Below are 17483 nucleotides of genomic sequence, written 5' to 3' on the forward strand. Positions count from 1 at the left end.
TTGTTAATTGCAGCACGATCGACAGTGGTCAAGATGTGGAAACAACCTAGATGTCCATTGATAAATGAAGAAAGAAAACGTGGTATATACTACAATGGAGTATTACCCAGCCTTAAAAAAGAAGGAAATCCTGGAACATGGCACCACATGGGTGAACCTTGAGGACGTTACGCTAAGTGAAATAAGTGCTAGACTGAATGTGCCTCGCCTCTCCCCCACCCCAAATTCATGTATTGAAGTCATAATCCCCAGTGTGATGGTATTTGGAGATGCGGACTTTGAGAGGTAATTAGGTTGTGACGGTGGACCTCATAAATGGAATTAGTGCCATTATAAGAGAGACAAGACAGAGCTCTCTTTCTGTACCACGTAAGGACACAGCACGAAGGTGTCCATCTGCAGCCCAGGAAGAGTCTCTCACCAGGAAAAGAATCAGCCAGCGCCGTAATCTTAGACTTCTCAGCCTCCAGAACTGTGAGAAATAAAAGTCTGCTGAGCCACCAGTCTGTCGTATTTGTTATAGCAAAACCCGAATTGACTAAGGCAATAATCCAGTCACGGAAGGAGATACTGCATGATTCCACTTACATGGGGTATCTTAAATAGTCAAACTCACAGAATCAGAGAGTAGGTTGGCAGTTGCCAGGGGCTGGCAGGGAGGGTGGCAGTAAGGAGTTGCTAATCATTGGGCGTAAAGTCACAGTTATGCCAGATGAATGAGTTCTAAGATCTGCTGGACAACATCGTCCAGCAGTTAAAAATACACTAAAAATACACTAAAAATTTGTTAAGAGGGTCTATCTTATGTTAAGTGTTTATGCCACAGTAAAATTTTTTAAAAAGAAAGAATTCTTTTCTTCTTTCAAAAGCAGTGGTAGCTTGCCTTTGCATCTTTGCTTGGCTGGGGCTGGAGCTGGAGAATCCAAGAGGTCCTCACTCATGTCTGGAACCTCAGCTGGGATGGGTTAAATCAGCTGGAGTGGGTTGAGGTGGCTGTGCCTCTCTCTTCTCTTGGTGTTGACTGGGCCCACTCATATATCTGTTTGGCCCTCCACATGGCCTCTCTCTCTTTTGGGGGGCAGGCTGGGCTTTTTTACATGTGGTTGGGTTCCCCTCCGAACAAAAGCAGAACCTGTAAGGCCTGAGCTCGGAAATCCCAGAACTTCACCTCTCTCTCATTCTGTTGACCAAAGCCAAGTCACAGGCCAACCCAGGTTCAAGTGATGGGGAAAAGACCCCACCTCTTGAGGGGAGTCATAGCGCATGCATACAGGGATGGGAGGAATTGTTGGCAGCTGTCACTGCAGTTTACTACGAATGATAATCCCAAGTTCAGGACAATACAATTGTGAAAGTCTAGTGGGAGGAATCTTGCCTCTCCACCAGGCCTCCTCTGATACCACCACAGTGGGGAGGAGAAGGGGTGCTTCGTGACTGCCAGGTGGGGCAGAGGTCTAGTCTCCCTGTGGTCTCTACTGACACTGGGAGGAGGGGGGTACCACCTCATCACTGGCCTCAGCTCCCCACTTGGCTTTCTCTGATAGTCCCAGCAGGGGAGTTGGGTTGCTTTGTTACAGCCTCCAAAGGGTGGAAATCTAAGCTCCCTACTTGGCTTATGCTGGCAGGGGCAGGGTGGAGCCATTTTTTTTTTCCCGGCAGTGTTTGGAGCACATCAGTTATTGTCTAAAAGCCTTCTGCCTGGCCTGGCTGCTCCTTTCCTTGTTCTCCGACTAGAGTGCAGGCTTTTCTTGGGGTTTTTTTGGGTCACACCTGTTGCTATTTCCAAGTTGCCAGTTTCTTCAGCTCCAAGTCTGAGATACATGAGGCAAAAAGAAAACTCAAGGAACTCCCTACCATGTGGTTCCTCAGGTCCCAAGGTCCTTAGCCTGTCTGCCTTCTTCTGTCCACCTTTCAGTCTTCTTATGTTTGTTTTATATATAATGTCCAGGGTTTTTAGTTGTGTGTCGCAGGAAGCATAGGAAAAAGAATGTCTACTCCGTCCTACTGGAAGCAGAAGTCTTTTAAAATTAAAGTTGTCAGAGAATTTTATTGTATGTGAACAGCTGAAGTATTTAAGAGAATTTCAGTTTCCTTATATTCATAAGTGCAGTTTGTTAGACTTATAAGAATAACCTAGTTCCTTGCTAAGGTTTTGTTTCCAAGAAACCAGATCAGGGAATCTGTTATTTTAATAACACATATAATTTTTTTTGAAAAGCAAAGTAAATGCACATAGCCTTTTTTGTCCATAAAAGCTACCCCGTTTTTGTCTATAAAAGTGAGGGGGGGGGACACATATTTACTAGGAGTTGGACTAATAATAATAAACATGTTCCCAAACTCTGTTCTGTGAAGCCTTGACTCTATTAGGCTCTTTGGTTGCAAGTAACAGAAACTAGCTCGTAAGCAAAAAAGATTGTGGGACTGCTTCCGGAAAAGAAGGAAGAGCTGGAGAAGCCAGCTTCAGAAAGTCAGGAACCAGGAAGGCTCCAGGGGTCTGACTTGGCTAAACCTCACCTCGGGCAGGAGTGAACCAGCCTTTTTCCGCCTCTGTGTTTCTCAGTCCAGGATTTGGACCCCAGAAAGAGAGCTTCTGACCAGCCTGGCTTGGATCAAGCATGGGTCACAGGCCCATCCTTGACTAGGAGAGGAGACTGGAGCCCTTTGAATGACAGTCCCAACAGGAGTATCCAATGAGGAGGCAAGGGGAAGGCAGGGAGTCCTCCACAGCACAATCGGGGTGCTGTTACCAGAAGGAAAGGAAAGTGATTAAAATATCAGGCTGGTGAGAATCGCAGAGGTACCACAGATGCCAGTGGATGGACTCTAAGCTAAGAGCCCTAGAGCCAAATGGGTTTGGGAAACCTGAGCTAGACAAGGAGAAACTGCCTCTGAGAGCCTCTACTGGGCCAGTGCACTGGGTGGAGGATACAGCGTTTCCCAAACTTATCTAACCACATGATGGCTTTTGCCTCGGAACCCCATTGACATATCTGGGAACCCTGGCCTGATTGGCCTCCAGTGACCCTTTTAGCTCTGAGATTCTGTGATCCTGCAGGAAGGACATGGCTTCTGTTTAACTGAAAAGAAACCAAAAACCATGAAACAGTGGAGATGGAGAAGGACCGAGCCAATGCAGCTCAGGCTGAGAGCCGTATTGGGAAGCAGTGGAAGCCAGCTCCTTTGGGTCCCAGGAGATGCCCCCAATAACCTCCAGTTAATGAGCTATTTTATGTGAAATGAATTGGTCGGTTTCTTGTCTGGCATGATCATCACTTGGTTTCTCTGAGCAGTCTGGCTGTGACCAGAAGCTTGGGTCAGAGCCGGAGGGGCCCTTAGCAGTCGTCTGGGCCAGCACTTAGGTCATCCAGAGAGGACACACAAGCCTGGTGAGGGGAAAGGGACTTGTCTGAGGCCATGTAGCGACGTGGTGGCAGAGCTGGGACCAGAACCCAGGTCTCCGGGCACCCAGCTCAGCATCTTTCCTTTATGCTGCAGCACTGCACCTTGAGGGGGAGAAGTCGGGGACAGCCACGGTGGTTTCCATCAGCAGGCCTCCTCTGCCCTCCTCCCGCCCTGTCCCACAGTGACTGCCCCTTCTCTGGGAAGGCCCCCTCAGCGCTATGGGCCCTCTGCACTCTGGGAGAGGGAAGGGAAGAGGGGGGCAGAAGGCGGGATGGAGGGTTGACTTTATCCCCCTTACTGCTTGCTGATTATCTGTCCTTCCAGAGGGATTGAAGGACTGAGTTGTTTTTTTTTTTTAATTAATTTTTACTGGACTGAGTTTGTCTTGATGTTCACTGCTGGTTCACTTGGGCCTGGCCCAGGCCTTGAAGAACATGCAGATTTCACAAGGGAGGGCACCAGTGGTAGGAGACTCTTTTTTTTCTTTTTTTTTTTTTTTTGCAGTACGCGGGCCTCTCACTGTTGTGGCCTCTCCTGTTGCGGAGCACAGGCTCCGGACGCACAAGCTCAGCGGCCATGGCTCACGGGCCAGCCGCTCCGTGACATGTGGATCTTCCCGTACCGGGGCACGAACCCGTGTCCCCTGCATCGGCAGGCAGACTCTCAACCACTGCGCCACCAGGGAAGCCCAGGAGGAGACTCTTGAGCAAAGGAGGAGTTGGGAAAGCCCATGCTGGGAAGAGAGGATTCCTATTTGGTTAAAATGATGCATTCCTTTGGTGTTTAGCGGGATAATGCTGGCGGGTGTGTTGAGCACATAACATAGTGTGGTTTAAATGCTGGGCCGTGTACACTTTGACCCAGCAGTCCCACTTCTAAGAATTTATCCCAAGGGATTAATCCTCATAAATGCACAAAAATGCATGAACTAGGATGTTCGATCACAGCATTGTTTTTAAAAAAGAAATAGCCTAAATATCCAATAATACAGAAGCAATGATAGAAATGCACATCCAAATGGTAAGTTATTTTGACACTTATTAAAAATGGTGAATTATATATGCCTATCAAGAGAATGTATTTATAATACCTTAGGTAAAGGAACAGGTTATAAAACAAATTATAGTATTATTTTTATTAAAATAAATTAACATTGCCATTGACATCAAAATTCATGGACAGAAAAAAATTTTTACAAAAATCAAAATGTTTGCAGTAACTATCTCTGGGGGTTTTAGAGTGACAGGTGGCTTTTTATCTTTTTTGCATTATTGTTCTTTTCATTTATATTTCCTAATTATTCTACAGTGAATATACTTTGGGAATCATTGTATAAAGTTTAAAAAAAAATGCCATGCTAAGGAATCTGAACCTCATTCTTAAGGTGACGTAAATTAAATTTTTATAAATTAAATAATGAAAAGTGCCCTAAGCAATTTTGCCACTTAAAGGAGCCTCACCGAGACCCCTCTGGGAATAGGAAGACTCCATTGATTAGATGGCAAATAGTATCCCTGCCTGTGTTTTTCTTGTAAATTCTGATTTCTGAACATTGCTTTTCTGCGCAAGACCATACCAAGTCAATACATTAATGGGACTGGAAGAGCAGATTTAGGCCTTATCAAGTCCTTGTGACTGGAAGACAAAGGATGGTGCTTTCTGGTAGTGTCCCATTGCAGGCCATGTTCTGTAAACCAGCAAGGCAGCCAGAGTAAACTCAGGTAGAAAAATTCCAGTAGAGTGTCTGGGGGGGCGTGGCTTTGTGATGGATGTTGTTGGTCCTGTATTGGGACAACAAACAGTTGGATTCAAATGTGTCCTGGGGCCCTTTGGCTTAGGCCCAGCTCATGTCTGCTCCTGTGAACTTTCCTTACAGGAAAACTTGATCGGTGCCCTCTTGGCGATTTTCGGACACCTTGTGGTCAGCATTGCACTTAACCTCCAGGTACGTTTCAGTCACCAGCACTGTCTGGGGCAGAGATACAGCTGATAGCCAGGGTATCTGGTGCAGGCCCGGCTGCCTCCTCTCTGGGGGACATTGCCTATTCCATCCCAGGCTGGGACAATACCTTTTAGGTTGTTCCAGAATCTCTCTTGATTCTTTGTCCCTGCTTCATCCCCCATCACCCCTCAACTATGAAGACAGTGCTCTCCATTACTTAAAAGTCTCTGGGGGGTGCCTTGGAGCAGCTGCTGTGTATGCCCTGCCCCATAACTCCTCGGCCTAGTTGAACTCACAGGCAGCTGTGGTTTAGAGCCAGTTGACGACGCCATGGGAACTGGCCCCACTGGCTGCAGGTGCAGCTGGGAAGCCAGCTGTGTGTGTTGGGTGCTTGTGGCGGTTGTTAATGCCCCGGGGCAGCCTTCAACCAGTGGGGGATGGGAGTCAGTGGATAAATGCTCCAGGCCCCTGTCCTTCGGTAGGATGGTTCTGAGGGGAGTTCACAGGGTTTCTCAGAAGGACTGAGCCCCAGTTGCCCAAAGCACTAACTCACCGTGAAAACACCCTTCACTGGTCCTCCTCCCTTCCCTGTCTCACTTTCCCACTCCCTGACTTACGCTTCCTGGAATCACCTCCCAAATCAACTCCCTGCTCCCCAGCCCTTGTTTCAGGGACTGCTTCTGGGAAACCCAGTCCAAGACTTGACACCTGCCAGCAGGACAAATCCCACAGCGCACTGGCCAACGCTTTCCCCCAGCGCTGCACAGCTTCCAGCTTTGGCGAGCCGCTCTGCTCCTCTGGAGCAGGCATGTGAACTCTGCTTCCACATACACACACGTGTGTGTTTCTGTGTGTTTCCGAGGCTGCATGGTCTCTTAGCTCCTTATGTGGTTCCCTCTCTTCTCTCTGCAGACCAGCACCTCTGCTTATGCATCTGCTTCTGTGCAGCCCTCATCAAGATCCTCCCCACATGGCAGCCTTGACCCTCTAAGTCAACATGCCTTTCTGGCTTTCCTTAGTCACTGCCTCAGGGTCTGTGTCCCAAGTTCACATGTCCAGAACCAGGAATATTGTCCATGCTTGGGCCAAGTATCCACCTGAGGGAGAGCAGGGTCCACTAGCACCCACAGGGCTGCCCAGCAGAGCAGCCAGCATCTCTACAGAAAGGAGTGTATCCAGGTGGGCACACTGAACACAGGGACTCCTGGGCATTGCTATTAGAGGGAAAAGTCAACCCAAGGGCCAGGCTGAAGTGGGGGTCCTTAGATCATGGCTTCCACCCCAGACTGCTCGTTGCCTGTGATGTGCATCAGAAATGCACATTTCCAGGCCTCACCCACATCTCCCGCTGAGGATGAGGCCCAGGCACATGTATTTTTTCAAAGCTTCCCAGGGAATTTAAGGCTTCCCGGCCAATTTGAGAACTGCTGTCTCAGAATAGCAACCTAAGATTTAGATCACTACTGCTTTACTCTTCTCTGAGTCAGAACTCCAAAAACACTTGACAGGTCTCCTCAAACTATTTTTAAAAGTGGGGAGTGGATTTAGGATTCGTGCATCTTAGCATCTTTTTCCTGGAGATCTGGACAAATCGCATTCTTTCTCGGATTTCTAGAAGTACTGTCACATCCGCCTCGCGGGCTCCAAGGACCCTCGGGCCTATTTCAAGACCAAGACATGGTGGCTGGGCCTGTTCCTGATGCTGCTGGGCGAGCTGGGCGTGTTTGCCTCCTACGCCTTCGCCCCGCTCTCGCTGATTGTGCCTCTCAGCGCCGTCTCCGTGATAGGTAAGACCCAGCTGCCACCCCGCCCCTCCCTTGGGACTTGCCTACCTCTGTGAGCAGGTCACCGCCAGTACCAAAGAGACTCACCAAACCAGCTTTTGCTTTGCTAGTAATGCCTAACACTTACAAAGCGCTTCATACTCAGCAGGACTTGCTCTAAGCACTTTACAGATAGTGATTCTTCTAATCCTCCTGGCAGCCTTTTGAGGGAGATACTGTTATTATCCCCATTTTACAGATGAGGAAACCGAGGCACAGAGTGGTGAAATTACTTTCCCCAAATCACACAGCTAGCGAGAAGCAGGGCTGGGATGCAAACTGGCGTTCTGCCTCCAGAATCTGTTTAAGATTCGGAAAGTTTATCAGAATTGCTTTTTATTTCTACTGCAGAAGGAAGATAAACCTTGACACATTCATCCTAACACTGTCAAGATAAACTAAGCTTTCAGAGTTCAGGTATTTCGCACCTCTAAGAAATGCACATTCAGCTTATATTCCGATCTTTTTACATCAACTGATACCATTTTTAAAACATCACTAACTTTCTCATCTGCCATTTTTCTATGATTTCTGTAATCACTGAACCAGTGTTTCAGAACGTTTGAACCAACCGGAAGACAAAGGAGTTTTAATGTCCATGAAGTCACAAATAAAATAGAATTAGAAAAAAAATTATTTTCTTCTAAAGTAAAAGATGTTAGTAGATTAGTGAACAGTAGTTTTTTGTACATAGGAGCAGGGACAGTGAACCTGCTTTGAAATGTTTCCTTCCATCCTGCTGGTAAGCATTACAGTGCCGAGAAGCTCTTCTCTGCTCTTAAAGGAGAAAATCCTATTCTGAGTTTTAATCCTCCTGGAATTAAGAGGGCCTCTTCAATACAGGGATGGCATATGCATGGCATTTATGTGCCCCTGCAGTACCCAAGGCAGATATCACTAATCAATCATAGTGAGCCTGGATGGGCCCTCAGAATTCTCAGGGCTTCAGGCAGTCATTACCAATTACTAGGAGTTGGCAGAGGAGCGGAAATCTATTTGCTTTCCCTGATCCTATTTATTGAAAGCCCCTCTTTTTCTCGACCAGGGTTGGTAAACAGGCAGCCTATAAGATGACTGAGGTCCTCAGGCATGCTGTGTTCTTTCCCACCCAGTATCGTTTCAAAATGTCATTTGAGTGCCTTTAGTTGAGGCAAGTTGTCTGCCGTAGTCTCAGCTTCTCTCTACTGTCTTACATCTGGCCCGCTTTCTACATCTGTGTTGTTGCCCAGCCCCAACAGGTATTTAGGTTTGTCCTCTGCCCATTGCTCATCTATCCAAAGGGCTCTCAGAACCTTTATTGACAATGAGGAATATGTGACTGAATGACTAAGTACTTTAAATCTTAGTCTTTGAATTTTAATAAGGATCAAATAACCAAATTCTTAAAAATGGGCTGAATTATAATGATGGGACTTCACATATCATCCCCTAGAAATTAAGGGGCTCTTAGAGTTTCTTAAGTCACCAAGTGAAAAATAATATTAAAAATAAATATTAAAATAATAATCACCATTTATTGGGTACCTATTACTTATTAGTTACTGTTCCAGGTACTTTAATAATAATAATAATAATTACTCAGTTATTGAGCATGTACTAAGTGATTTGCATATATTATCTCATTTAATTACCCCTATGACTCTGAGAAGTAGGTATTTTCAGTGATATGCTGATAAACCAACTCGAGAGAATGAGAGAAGAAGAAAAAGAAAAGAAAGAGGAGGTGGAGGGAGGGAGGGAAGAAGGGAAGGGACAGAAAAGTGGAAGAAAAAGAAGACCTGATTTTTAATGTTTCTGATGTAAAGGGTGTAAATACCCACACTGTCGCTGATTCCAAGCTACCAACGGTTTCCTGACTATTAACCCTCAGCAAGCTGGTGAAGGCTGGATCCAGCACACGAATTCAGAGACTAGGAGACTGACTCTCAGGTGAAGTGACCTACCCAGGTTACCCAGCCAGAGGAGGCAGACCTGAGATAGTAACCCTGGTCTTTTCACGGTGAATGCCAGCCCCATCCTTTAGGACAGTCACAAGAAAGTTTGAGTACATCTGCAAACGTGGAAGAACCAGGGGGGAAATGTCAGAGGTAGGCATTGCCTTCTGAAGGAGCAAGAGCCCTGGCCCCCAACAGTCCTGGGTTTGAGCCCAGCCTTTCCTCGCCAGCTGCATGGTCTTGAGTGGGTCCTTTCCCTCTCTCAGCTTCAGTGTCCCCATTTTCCACATGGAATCATAACAGTGCCCACCTCAAAGAGCAAACACGCCAGAAACAACTTGTGTAAGTTGCCTGTCACACAGCAAGTATTCAACCCCCGGTGTTCCTTGTAGGAAATCCTCAGGGAGGCTCAGAGAGGAGCCTCTGTTTCTAATAACAAGAGACAGCTCTTGGGAGCATGAGTGAGAGCTTAGGCAAGCTCCAGCGCAAATGAGCCAACCCAGAGGGCACTGGCAAAGGGACTCCATTTGACTGATGGCAGCCTCAACGCTCTTCTCCCTGTGCTTTTTTTTTTATAGCCAGCGCCATCATAGGAATCATATTCATCAAAGAAAAATGGAAACCTAAAGACTTTCTGAGTAAGTTCGTGGATTGGAGCTCTGTTCTTAATTTCATGCTTGTGCTGTTTTTCATTGTGAAACCAGCTCACCCCAACGTAGAGATCATTTGTCTCCTTCTCCCCTGTGTGGTTCTGTATCCCACCCTCATCAGGCTCCTGAGAGCTGGGTTTTTTAATCAGTGGTTCCCAAACTTGGCTACGCATTAGAACCATCTGTGCAACTTTTTAAAATGGGCTTTCATTTATTCCATTCAATCAATATTTATTGAACATCTATTGCTGGGATTTTAGGAGGCCCAGGAAAAGGCACCCTCTTTCCCTAACTGAGTTTTAAAACAGTGAGAACTAAATAAGGAAGTCAAACACAGGAGATCAGAAGTTATGCTTTATTACTAATAAAAGCTAGATTAGAACATGCAGCCACGTGAACTTGCTAACGCTCTCCCCGCAGTGCGCTCCAGCCCACAGCTAGACCTTGGGCCAGTCTCCCAAGGAAATATTTGGGTTTACAGAATGGAACACTTATCCAGAATTACTGCTGTACATATCCTGGGACAGAGAAGGGAGAAAAAAAGATCAAAACCTGAGTGTTTAAATTCTTTCGATAGATTAACTCCATTTCGGTCGAGAAATGCAGACCAATGGTGCAAGAGGCAGAAGTGTCGGTCCATTGGAGCTTCCTCCACATAGAAACCCAAGGAGTGGGGAAGAAATTACCTACTGAGTGCCACCCTCTGTTGTAGGTGCTGGAGATATAGCAGTAGGACAGATGAGGATCCTACTCTCATGGAGGTTACCGTCTAATGTATATGTGTGTTGGAGGGAAGAACATACAGTAAACAAGTTAACTATATAACTAACCAAAGAAAATAATTCTAGATCTTAGCGAGTGCTTCAGAAAAAATAGAATGCTTTTTGTTGGGGCACTGGGGATGTGGGGATGCTTTTCCTAGACTGGTCAGGGTTAGACTCTCTGAAGAGGTGGGGCCCAGACCTAACTGATACTAAGGAGACTACCAATGCCAAGGTCTGTGGGCAGTGTCCCATGTAGAAGGAGCAGCAGGTGCAAAGGCCCTGAGGCAGGAATAAGCTTGGCGTGTCCGGTATCAGTAAGGCCAGTGTAGCTGGAGGGTGATGAGTAAAGGAGGAAACAGGACGTGAGAGCAAGGAGGCACGGAGGAACTGGATGATGCAGGGGCTTACGAGCCATGCTAAGGAGTTAAGGAGTGACATGATGGTGGGTCCAGGCTCTATCCCCAGAGACTTTAAATCTGGGCTGGGGCCTGGGCATTTGCATTCTCATAAAGCTCCCCAGGGTGAAGTATATTAGTCTGCAACTTGCTTTGAAATGTATCCAAAAAGAACCTGGCTTGATGAAGGAGTGGAGGGATGAAGAAAACGGATCGCGATATGGGATAAAGCAAGTATAATAAAATGTCAGTGTAGCATCTAGGTGGTGGGACTATGGGTGCTTACTATTAAAGATTCTTTAAATATAAATTTATTTTTATTTATTTGTTTTTGGCTGTGTTGGGTCTTCGTTGCTGTGCGTGGGCTTTCTTCAGCTGCGGCGAGCGGGCTTCTTACTGCAGTGGCTTCTCTTATTGTGGAGCACGGGCTCTAGGCACGCAGCCTTCAGTAGTTGCGGCACGCGGGCTCAGTAATTGTAGCTCGCGGGCTGTAGAGCTCAGGCTTAGTAGTTGTGGTGCACGGGCTTAGTTGCTTCACAGCGTGTGGGATCTTCCCGGACCAGGGCTCAAACCCGTGTCCCCTGCATTGGCAGGCGGATTCTTAACCACTGCACCACCAGGGAAGTCCTTGTGTCTGAAAGTTTTTAAACACAAAATGTCAGGGAGAAGAAGCTCCCAAGATGCTGCAGACACACAGCCACATTTGGGAACCACTGTTCTGAATCATTGGTGTAGAGTAACAGCAAGATTGGACCAGGAGCTGGAAAAAGAAAAGAATCTTACACTGAAAAAAGCAGAACTACTGCTCAGCAAACAAATGATGCCACAAAGACCAAAAGACTCAGAATGATTTGTAGTAATTCTGCTGGGGGAGGGGCGGGGCTGGGCTGGTTCTGAGATCAGTGTAGAGGTTTATGTCCCTTCCAGGGTCATGCTAGGTGGTCCTGGAATGAGAGGCATGCCCTATGTGAATTAGAAAAAGATGCCCCTCTGGGCATCTGTAGTTCTGTGGGCAAATGCCTTGGTGAGCAGAGCATGGGCTAGATTTTAGCCCTCTTCACTGCCCTTGTGCAGTGAGCAACCTGCACAACTGTACCTGGCTGCCCTGCTTAGAGTTCTATTAAGTTCAGCAAACATTCACCCAGTGCTAGACCTTTGCTGGACAACGCAGGCATATTGATGAGTAAGACCTGTCCCTGCTTACGGAGAACTTAAGACAATAGACTTGCACAGGACTTACCATGTTGAGTTTAACCATGGTTCATTCATTCGCTGAGCAATTGAACAACTGGTTTTTGAACACCTTTTGAGGCCTAGAATGAAAATAAAGGACATTTAATATGGTATCACATTTCCTCGAGGTAGTGAAATGAAACAGGTAGAGTTAATTCTATCACAGAAAAATCCAGAAGCCTGTGGTCACAATATGTACAGCTCGGAACTCACAGCCCTTTTCAGCTTGCATGGGGCTGGGTTCACTCAGCTTCAACCAGAGGCTTCTCACCAACCCCACAGGGTCCAGTTGGAGTGTGACAGGACCCTGGGGAAGAGTCAGGAGACTCTGGTCCTTCACCCAGGAGCATGCCTCCTGGGCCACCAACAGTATCTGACAGGTCTGTGGAGTAGAGTGTTGGTGGTATTTAGACAGTTCCCTTGGGAGTAGGTTAACTAGCCAATTGGGAGAGGCTGAGACAGTTTTTCAAAGGCATACCGTAGGCTCTGAAGGTTTGCTTTTGAGGTTTTTTTGTTTTTTGTTTTCATCTAGCCCATCTAGCTTTAGAATGTTCCTTGTAAAATGCATATTAAAACCAGAGTGCAATACTAGAACGGCTAAAATGAAGAAAAAATACGCAGTTTTGCTCATACGCTACTGGTGGGAGTGTAAATTCGTACAGCCACTTTGGAAAACCATTCGACAGTACCTACTAAACTGGACATCTACATCTCCCATGACCACGAATTCCACTCCTAGTTTTGTACCCAATAGAACTACACGCATATGTTTTCCAAATGACATGCACAAGAATGTTTGTAGCAACGTGATTTGTTATAACCCAAGACTGGAGACTACTTAAATGCCTATCAGCAGTAGAAATGATAAATTGTATGGTATTCACACATGGACCACCGTACAGCAGTGAGAATGAAGAAACTACCGCCACATGCCAGGATACGGATGAATCTCACAAACATAGTCTTGCATGAACCCAGACACAAGAAAACGTACTGTACGAATCCATTGATGTAAAGTACAAACCCAGGAAAATGGTCAGTGCCGGTAGGAGTCAAAGTGTTGCCCTGGGGGTGGGGGCTAGTGACTGGAAGGGGACATGAGTGGGGATTTGGGGGTCCTACAAATGTTCCCTTGCTCGACCTGGGTGCTGGTTACGTGGGTGAGTTCACTTTGTAAGAATTCATCGAGCACTTTTTTGTATGCATGCTATCTTATTAAAAAAATTTTTTTTTTTTTTTTGCGGTACGCGGGCCTCTCACTATTGTGGCGTCTCCTGTTGCGGAGCACAGGCTCCGGACGCGCAGGCCCAGCGACCATGGCTCACGGGCCCAGCCACTTCGCGGCATGTGGGATCCTCCCGGACCGGGGCACGAACCCGCGTGCCCTGCATCGGCAGGCGGACTCTCAACCACTGCGCCACCAGGGAAGCCCCTAAAAAAATTTTTTAACACTAAATGTATCTTTAAAAAATGACATTCAGGGGACTTCCCTGGTGGCCCAGTGGTTAAGACACCACACTTCCTCTGCAGGGGGCACGGGTTTGATTGCTGGTGGGAGAACCAAGTTCCTGCATGCCTTGAGGCGTGGCCAAAAAAGTAGAAAAAAAAAAACGACATTCATGAAGATACTCTTTTTTTTTCAAGTAAAGAAAAACCCAAAATTCAAGCAATAGCAGGTCCCCATATGTTACCCTAAAGACACATGCTGGCCTGGGGCGGGCGCTTGCAGTAAGCCCTGTGATGGCCTCCCTCTCCCTGCAGGGCACTACATCTTATCCTTCGTTGGCTGCGGTCTGGCCATCGTGGGCACCTACTTGCTGGTGACATTCGCACCCAACAGTCACGAGAAGATGACAGGCGAGAACATCATCAGACATCTTGTGAGCTGGCCTTTTCTCCTGTACATGGTGAGAGAAGCCTCCGGTCCTTCCACCTGAGATGATGGGGGTGGGGATGGAGTCCTAGAAACCAGAAACCCAAATTCCCAGCAAGACGGGGTTCATGGGAATCATGATGTATTTCACAGCGCCGAACACCACGCTCGCAGAGAGCACGTAGTTCCTGGGGAAGTGCTTTTTTTCACTTGTGTCCTGAGTAATGTCTAAAACTGCATGTATAGTATGATAACTTGAGTTTTTTAGAGGTATTTGTAGGTCTGTACGTTACCTGTAAAAGATTGGATAGAAAAACAGAAACTCCGTCAGTAGTTGTCTCTGAGAGATGGAATTATGATTGTGTTTTTATTTCACCTTCGTCTTTACATATTACCCAAAATTTCTACAGTGAGCATTTAAAACTGTTATGGTAAGAAAAAAAGTTAAAATTTTTAACAGTTAAAGAATGTTATATATATATTTTTGCCCGCTATCACACAGCTGATAGAAGCTGATAGAAACACGGGAGACACTGCAGACTTTATCTCCTAAACCCCCAACCAGAACTAATCAAGGTTACAAATAGATTACAGTTGTCTAATTGTAATCTAACTTGATTAGAAATAGACTAATCAAGGAAAACATCTAAGGTATTTGGTAAAGCTTATTCCTGCTCCCCCTGCTCCATGTTAAACACTTTTTAATGTATTATCTATCAACAAAAATAACGAGTAAACAGAGGAGTTTTATTTGAGCCAAACTGAGGACTATAGCCTGGGAGACAGCCTCTCAGATAACTCTGAGGAACTGCTCTGGAGAAGCATGGTTTTCAGCACAGATTTATATCTTCTCAGGTCAAAGAACTTTAAACAAGTCAGGGATACATTCCTTAAAGATATAAAACAACAACAACAAAAAACAGATCAGCATGTACACAGCAAGTCGGTTTGTCCTTGGTACCTGGGAAGGGAATCTTATCATCGCAGGGGTACTAGCATTGACCATCCCATGAAGGGAGGCATTCAATATTTATTTTTAATGTGAACATTCTTTACTTCTGGTCAGTGTACCCTTTTCTTTAATAATTAAAGCAGGTGTACAATGTATGTTTGACAGGCCACAAATAGGCCACTTCAGTTAACATAAAATTTTTTTAAAAATTTCTCCATTTTAATCTTTTTTCCCCCCCATATTTATTTATTTATTTATTTATTTATTTACTTGGTTGCACCAGGTCTTAGTTGTGGCAGGCGGGCTCATTAGTTGTGGCATGCAAACTCTTAAGTTGAGGCATGCTTGTGGGATCTAGTTCCCTGACCAGGGGTCGAACCCGGGTCCCCTGCATTGGGAGCTCAGAGTCTCATCCACTGCACCACCAGGGAAGTCCCTGTTAGCATAAAATCTGAGTTAAATCATGTATAAGCCAGAATGACTTCCCTAGACCTCAATGTGTGAAAATTTGTTTCATCACATCTCAGACTCCCTTGATAGTCCTATAACATAGGTGTTTTTCTCCCCATTTTATGGATGAGAAAACTGGATCTCAGGGTTAGCAAACTTGCTCAGAGTCCCGTGAGAGCCGAGCTGGACCTGAAGCCTGCCTGCCTGGCTGGCCTCACGTGTCACCACAGCCTACTAACGAAGGTGTTCACTGTTTTGCCTTGACTCGAGCAGCCTGGGCCTGCTGTAGAGGCCCCGAACGTCCTTTTTCCTCAGATTGCCCGTGAGGCAGATGATAGATTCCCCCAAGGTTGGGGCTGTGTCATCTCCCTAGCGCCAGCCAGCCCCAGCGTTGACCTGTAGGCATGGAGAAGTGTCTGCCGGGCAGAGCCAGAGACCCACCTCTTCAGGAAAAGCTTAACCCCAGAACACAGGCTTCTCTTTCAGAGAGTCCTGGGCTCGAGTCCATTGCATGCTGTGTGGCCGTAACCAAGGCACTTAGCTGCATGCTCTGCCTCCTTCTCGGTACGTTAACTGGCGGGGTCCCTGGACCCAGGGTGGCTGTCAGGTCCACCCGGCACGTGACGGATGCTCAGTGACCAATTCAGTTTGGCTTCCTCCGTCGTCACTGTGGGGCAGTGCTGCCAGCTGGAAAGATTTGGCCAAATCAAATTCAATAAATATTTATTGAGTGTCTGCTATGTGCCAGACACTATGGGTATAAAAGCTAAACGAGACGGGCTGACAGAACTCATGGTCCATCAGGAGGCACCAACACATATACAGCCATCTCACGATAGAACGCCAAGTGCTCTCCCAGCGTGCGTTTAGGCATCATGAAGAACGGTGGGGAGATCGGCCACTCCCACCCCCCCTGCCCAAATGTATGCACATCAGTTGGGAATGTTGATGAGTAACTGTACATCTGCTTGATGGCGTATTTTGCAACAATTAAAGATAATGATGACAACTTCATAAAACATGAAAATTGTTTACGGTAACTCACAACGGCCCAGCACAAAACTGTGCTTTGACTGTGATGACAAGTAGATAAAATATGTATTCACTGTGACAAAGACAGGAAGAAACAGGAAAATGAACGCAGCTGTGTTTTATGATCTCTAATTCTGAGGAATTTAACAATTTTTTTCTTTTTAAAATGCCCATTAATGTTTCTGCGTTGGTTTTTGTGATAAATGAACTTCGGTAGGAGGTTGGGATAGGCAAACAGAGCTGAGCCATTGCTTTAGTTTTGCTGGGGGCTGGGGCTGGCTTCACTCCTTGGGAAAGTATTGCCAGATGTCTGGACCTTTAAGGAATAGAAAGGACAAGCTGTTGCTGCAAAGGCGGGGAACTTCTCAAACTTCAGAGTTTTCAAACTTGCTGTTGTCTAGTAAGATTCTACTGATGGAGCACCTTCTGAACACCAGGCACTGGGCCCCCATCTGCAGGCAGTGTAGCCTAGTGGGAAAGCGCATGGGCCCTGGAGCCAGACTATCCGGGTTCAAATCCCAGCTCTGCCTTTTGCTGGCTTGAGATTCTTCATAGAATTATTATGCTGATTTAGTGAGTTGAGTAAAGATAAAATGCTTAGAATAGAGCCTGGCAGATTTATGAGTTCACTAAGTATAAGCTGTGATCGTGGCCCTCTAAGTTAAGAACACTTATCCCTGTTTCACAAAGGAGGTAACTGAGGTTTAGAGAACTTAAGTGACCTGCCTAAGGTCACACAACTAGTTTAGAAGGCCTCATAACTGGGCCTCCCTGACTCCAGAAGTCCTCTTTTTTCCGACTCTACCAAGCTGCACGCAGTGGAGGCTTGGTTAGCAGGCAAGTGGTATATATACTTATATACTTAACCAAGAGCTCTTCTCCTCACCGAACAAGCAGCTCCCTCTTTAACCAACTCCCAGTTTTAGTGGGGGTTACCATGGAGCAGTGAAATGGGACACCAGCTCAGCCTGATGAATCTTGACCATCCAAGACAGGGGGACCTGAGGCCAGCCCAGCACCCTCGGAGCCT

General features: G+C 46.4%; 1 protein-coding gene across 3 annotated transcripts in view; it reads left to right on the plus strand.

Moving 5' to 3' along the window:
• NIPAL3 (NIPA like domain containing 3) overlaps window positions 1-17483 on the plus strand; it is a 48550-nt gene that overhangs the window by 17768 nt on the left and 13299 nt on the right. For all 3 annotated transcript variants that reach the window (XM_065882369.1, XM_065882362.1, XM_065882366.1), the window contains exons 2-5: window positions 5282-5350; window positions 6963-7134; window positions 9683-9742; window positions 13908-14053. In XM_065882369.1, coding sequence (XP_065738441.1) covers window positions 7047-7134; window positions 9683-9742; window positions 13908-14053 — 294 coding nt within the window. In that variant the 5' untranslated portion in view covers window positions 5282-5350; window positions 6963-7046. The remainder of the gene's footprint in view (window positions 1-5281; window positions 5351-6962; window positions 7135-9682; window positions 9743-13907; window positions 14054-17483) is intronic.

This window comes from Phocoena phocoena, chromosome 1 (assembly GCF_963924675.1).
Source record: "Phocoena phocoena chromosome 1, mPhoPho1.1, whole genome shotgun sequence".
Taxonomy (NCBI): domain Eukaryota; kingdom Metazoa; phylum Chordata; class Mammalia; order Artiodactyla; family Phocoenidae; genus Phocoena; species Phocoena phocoena.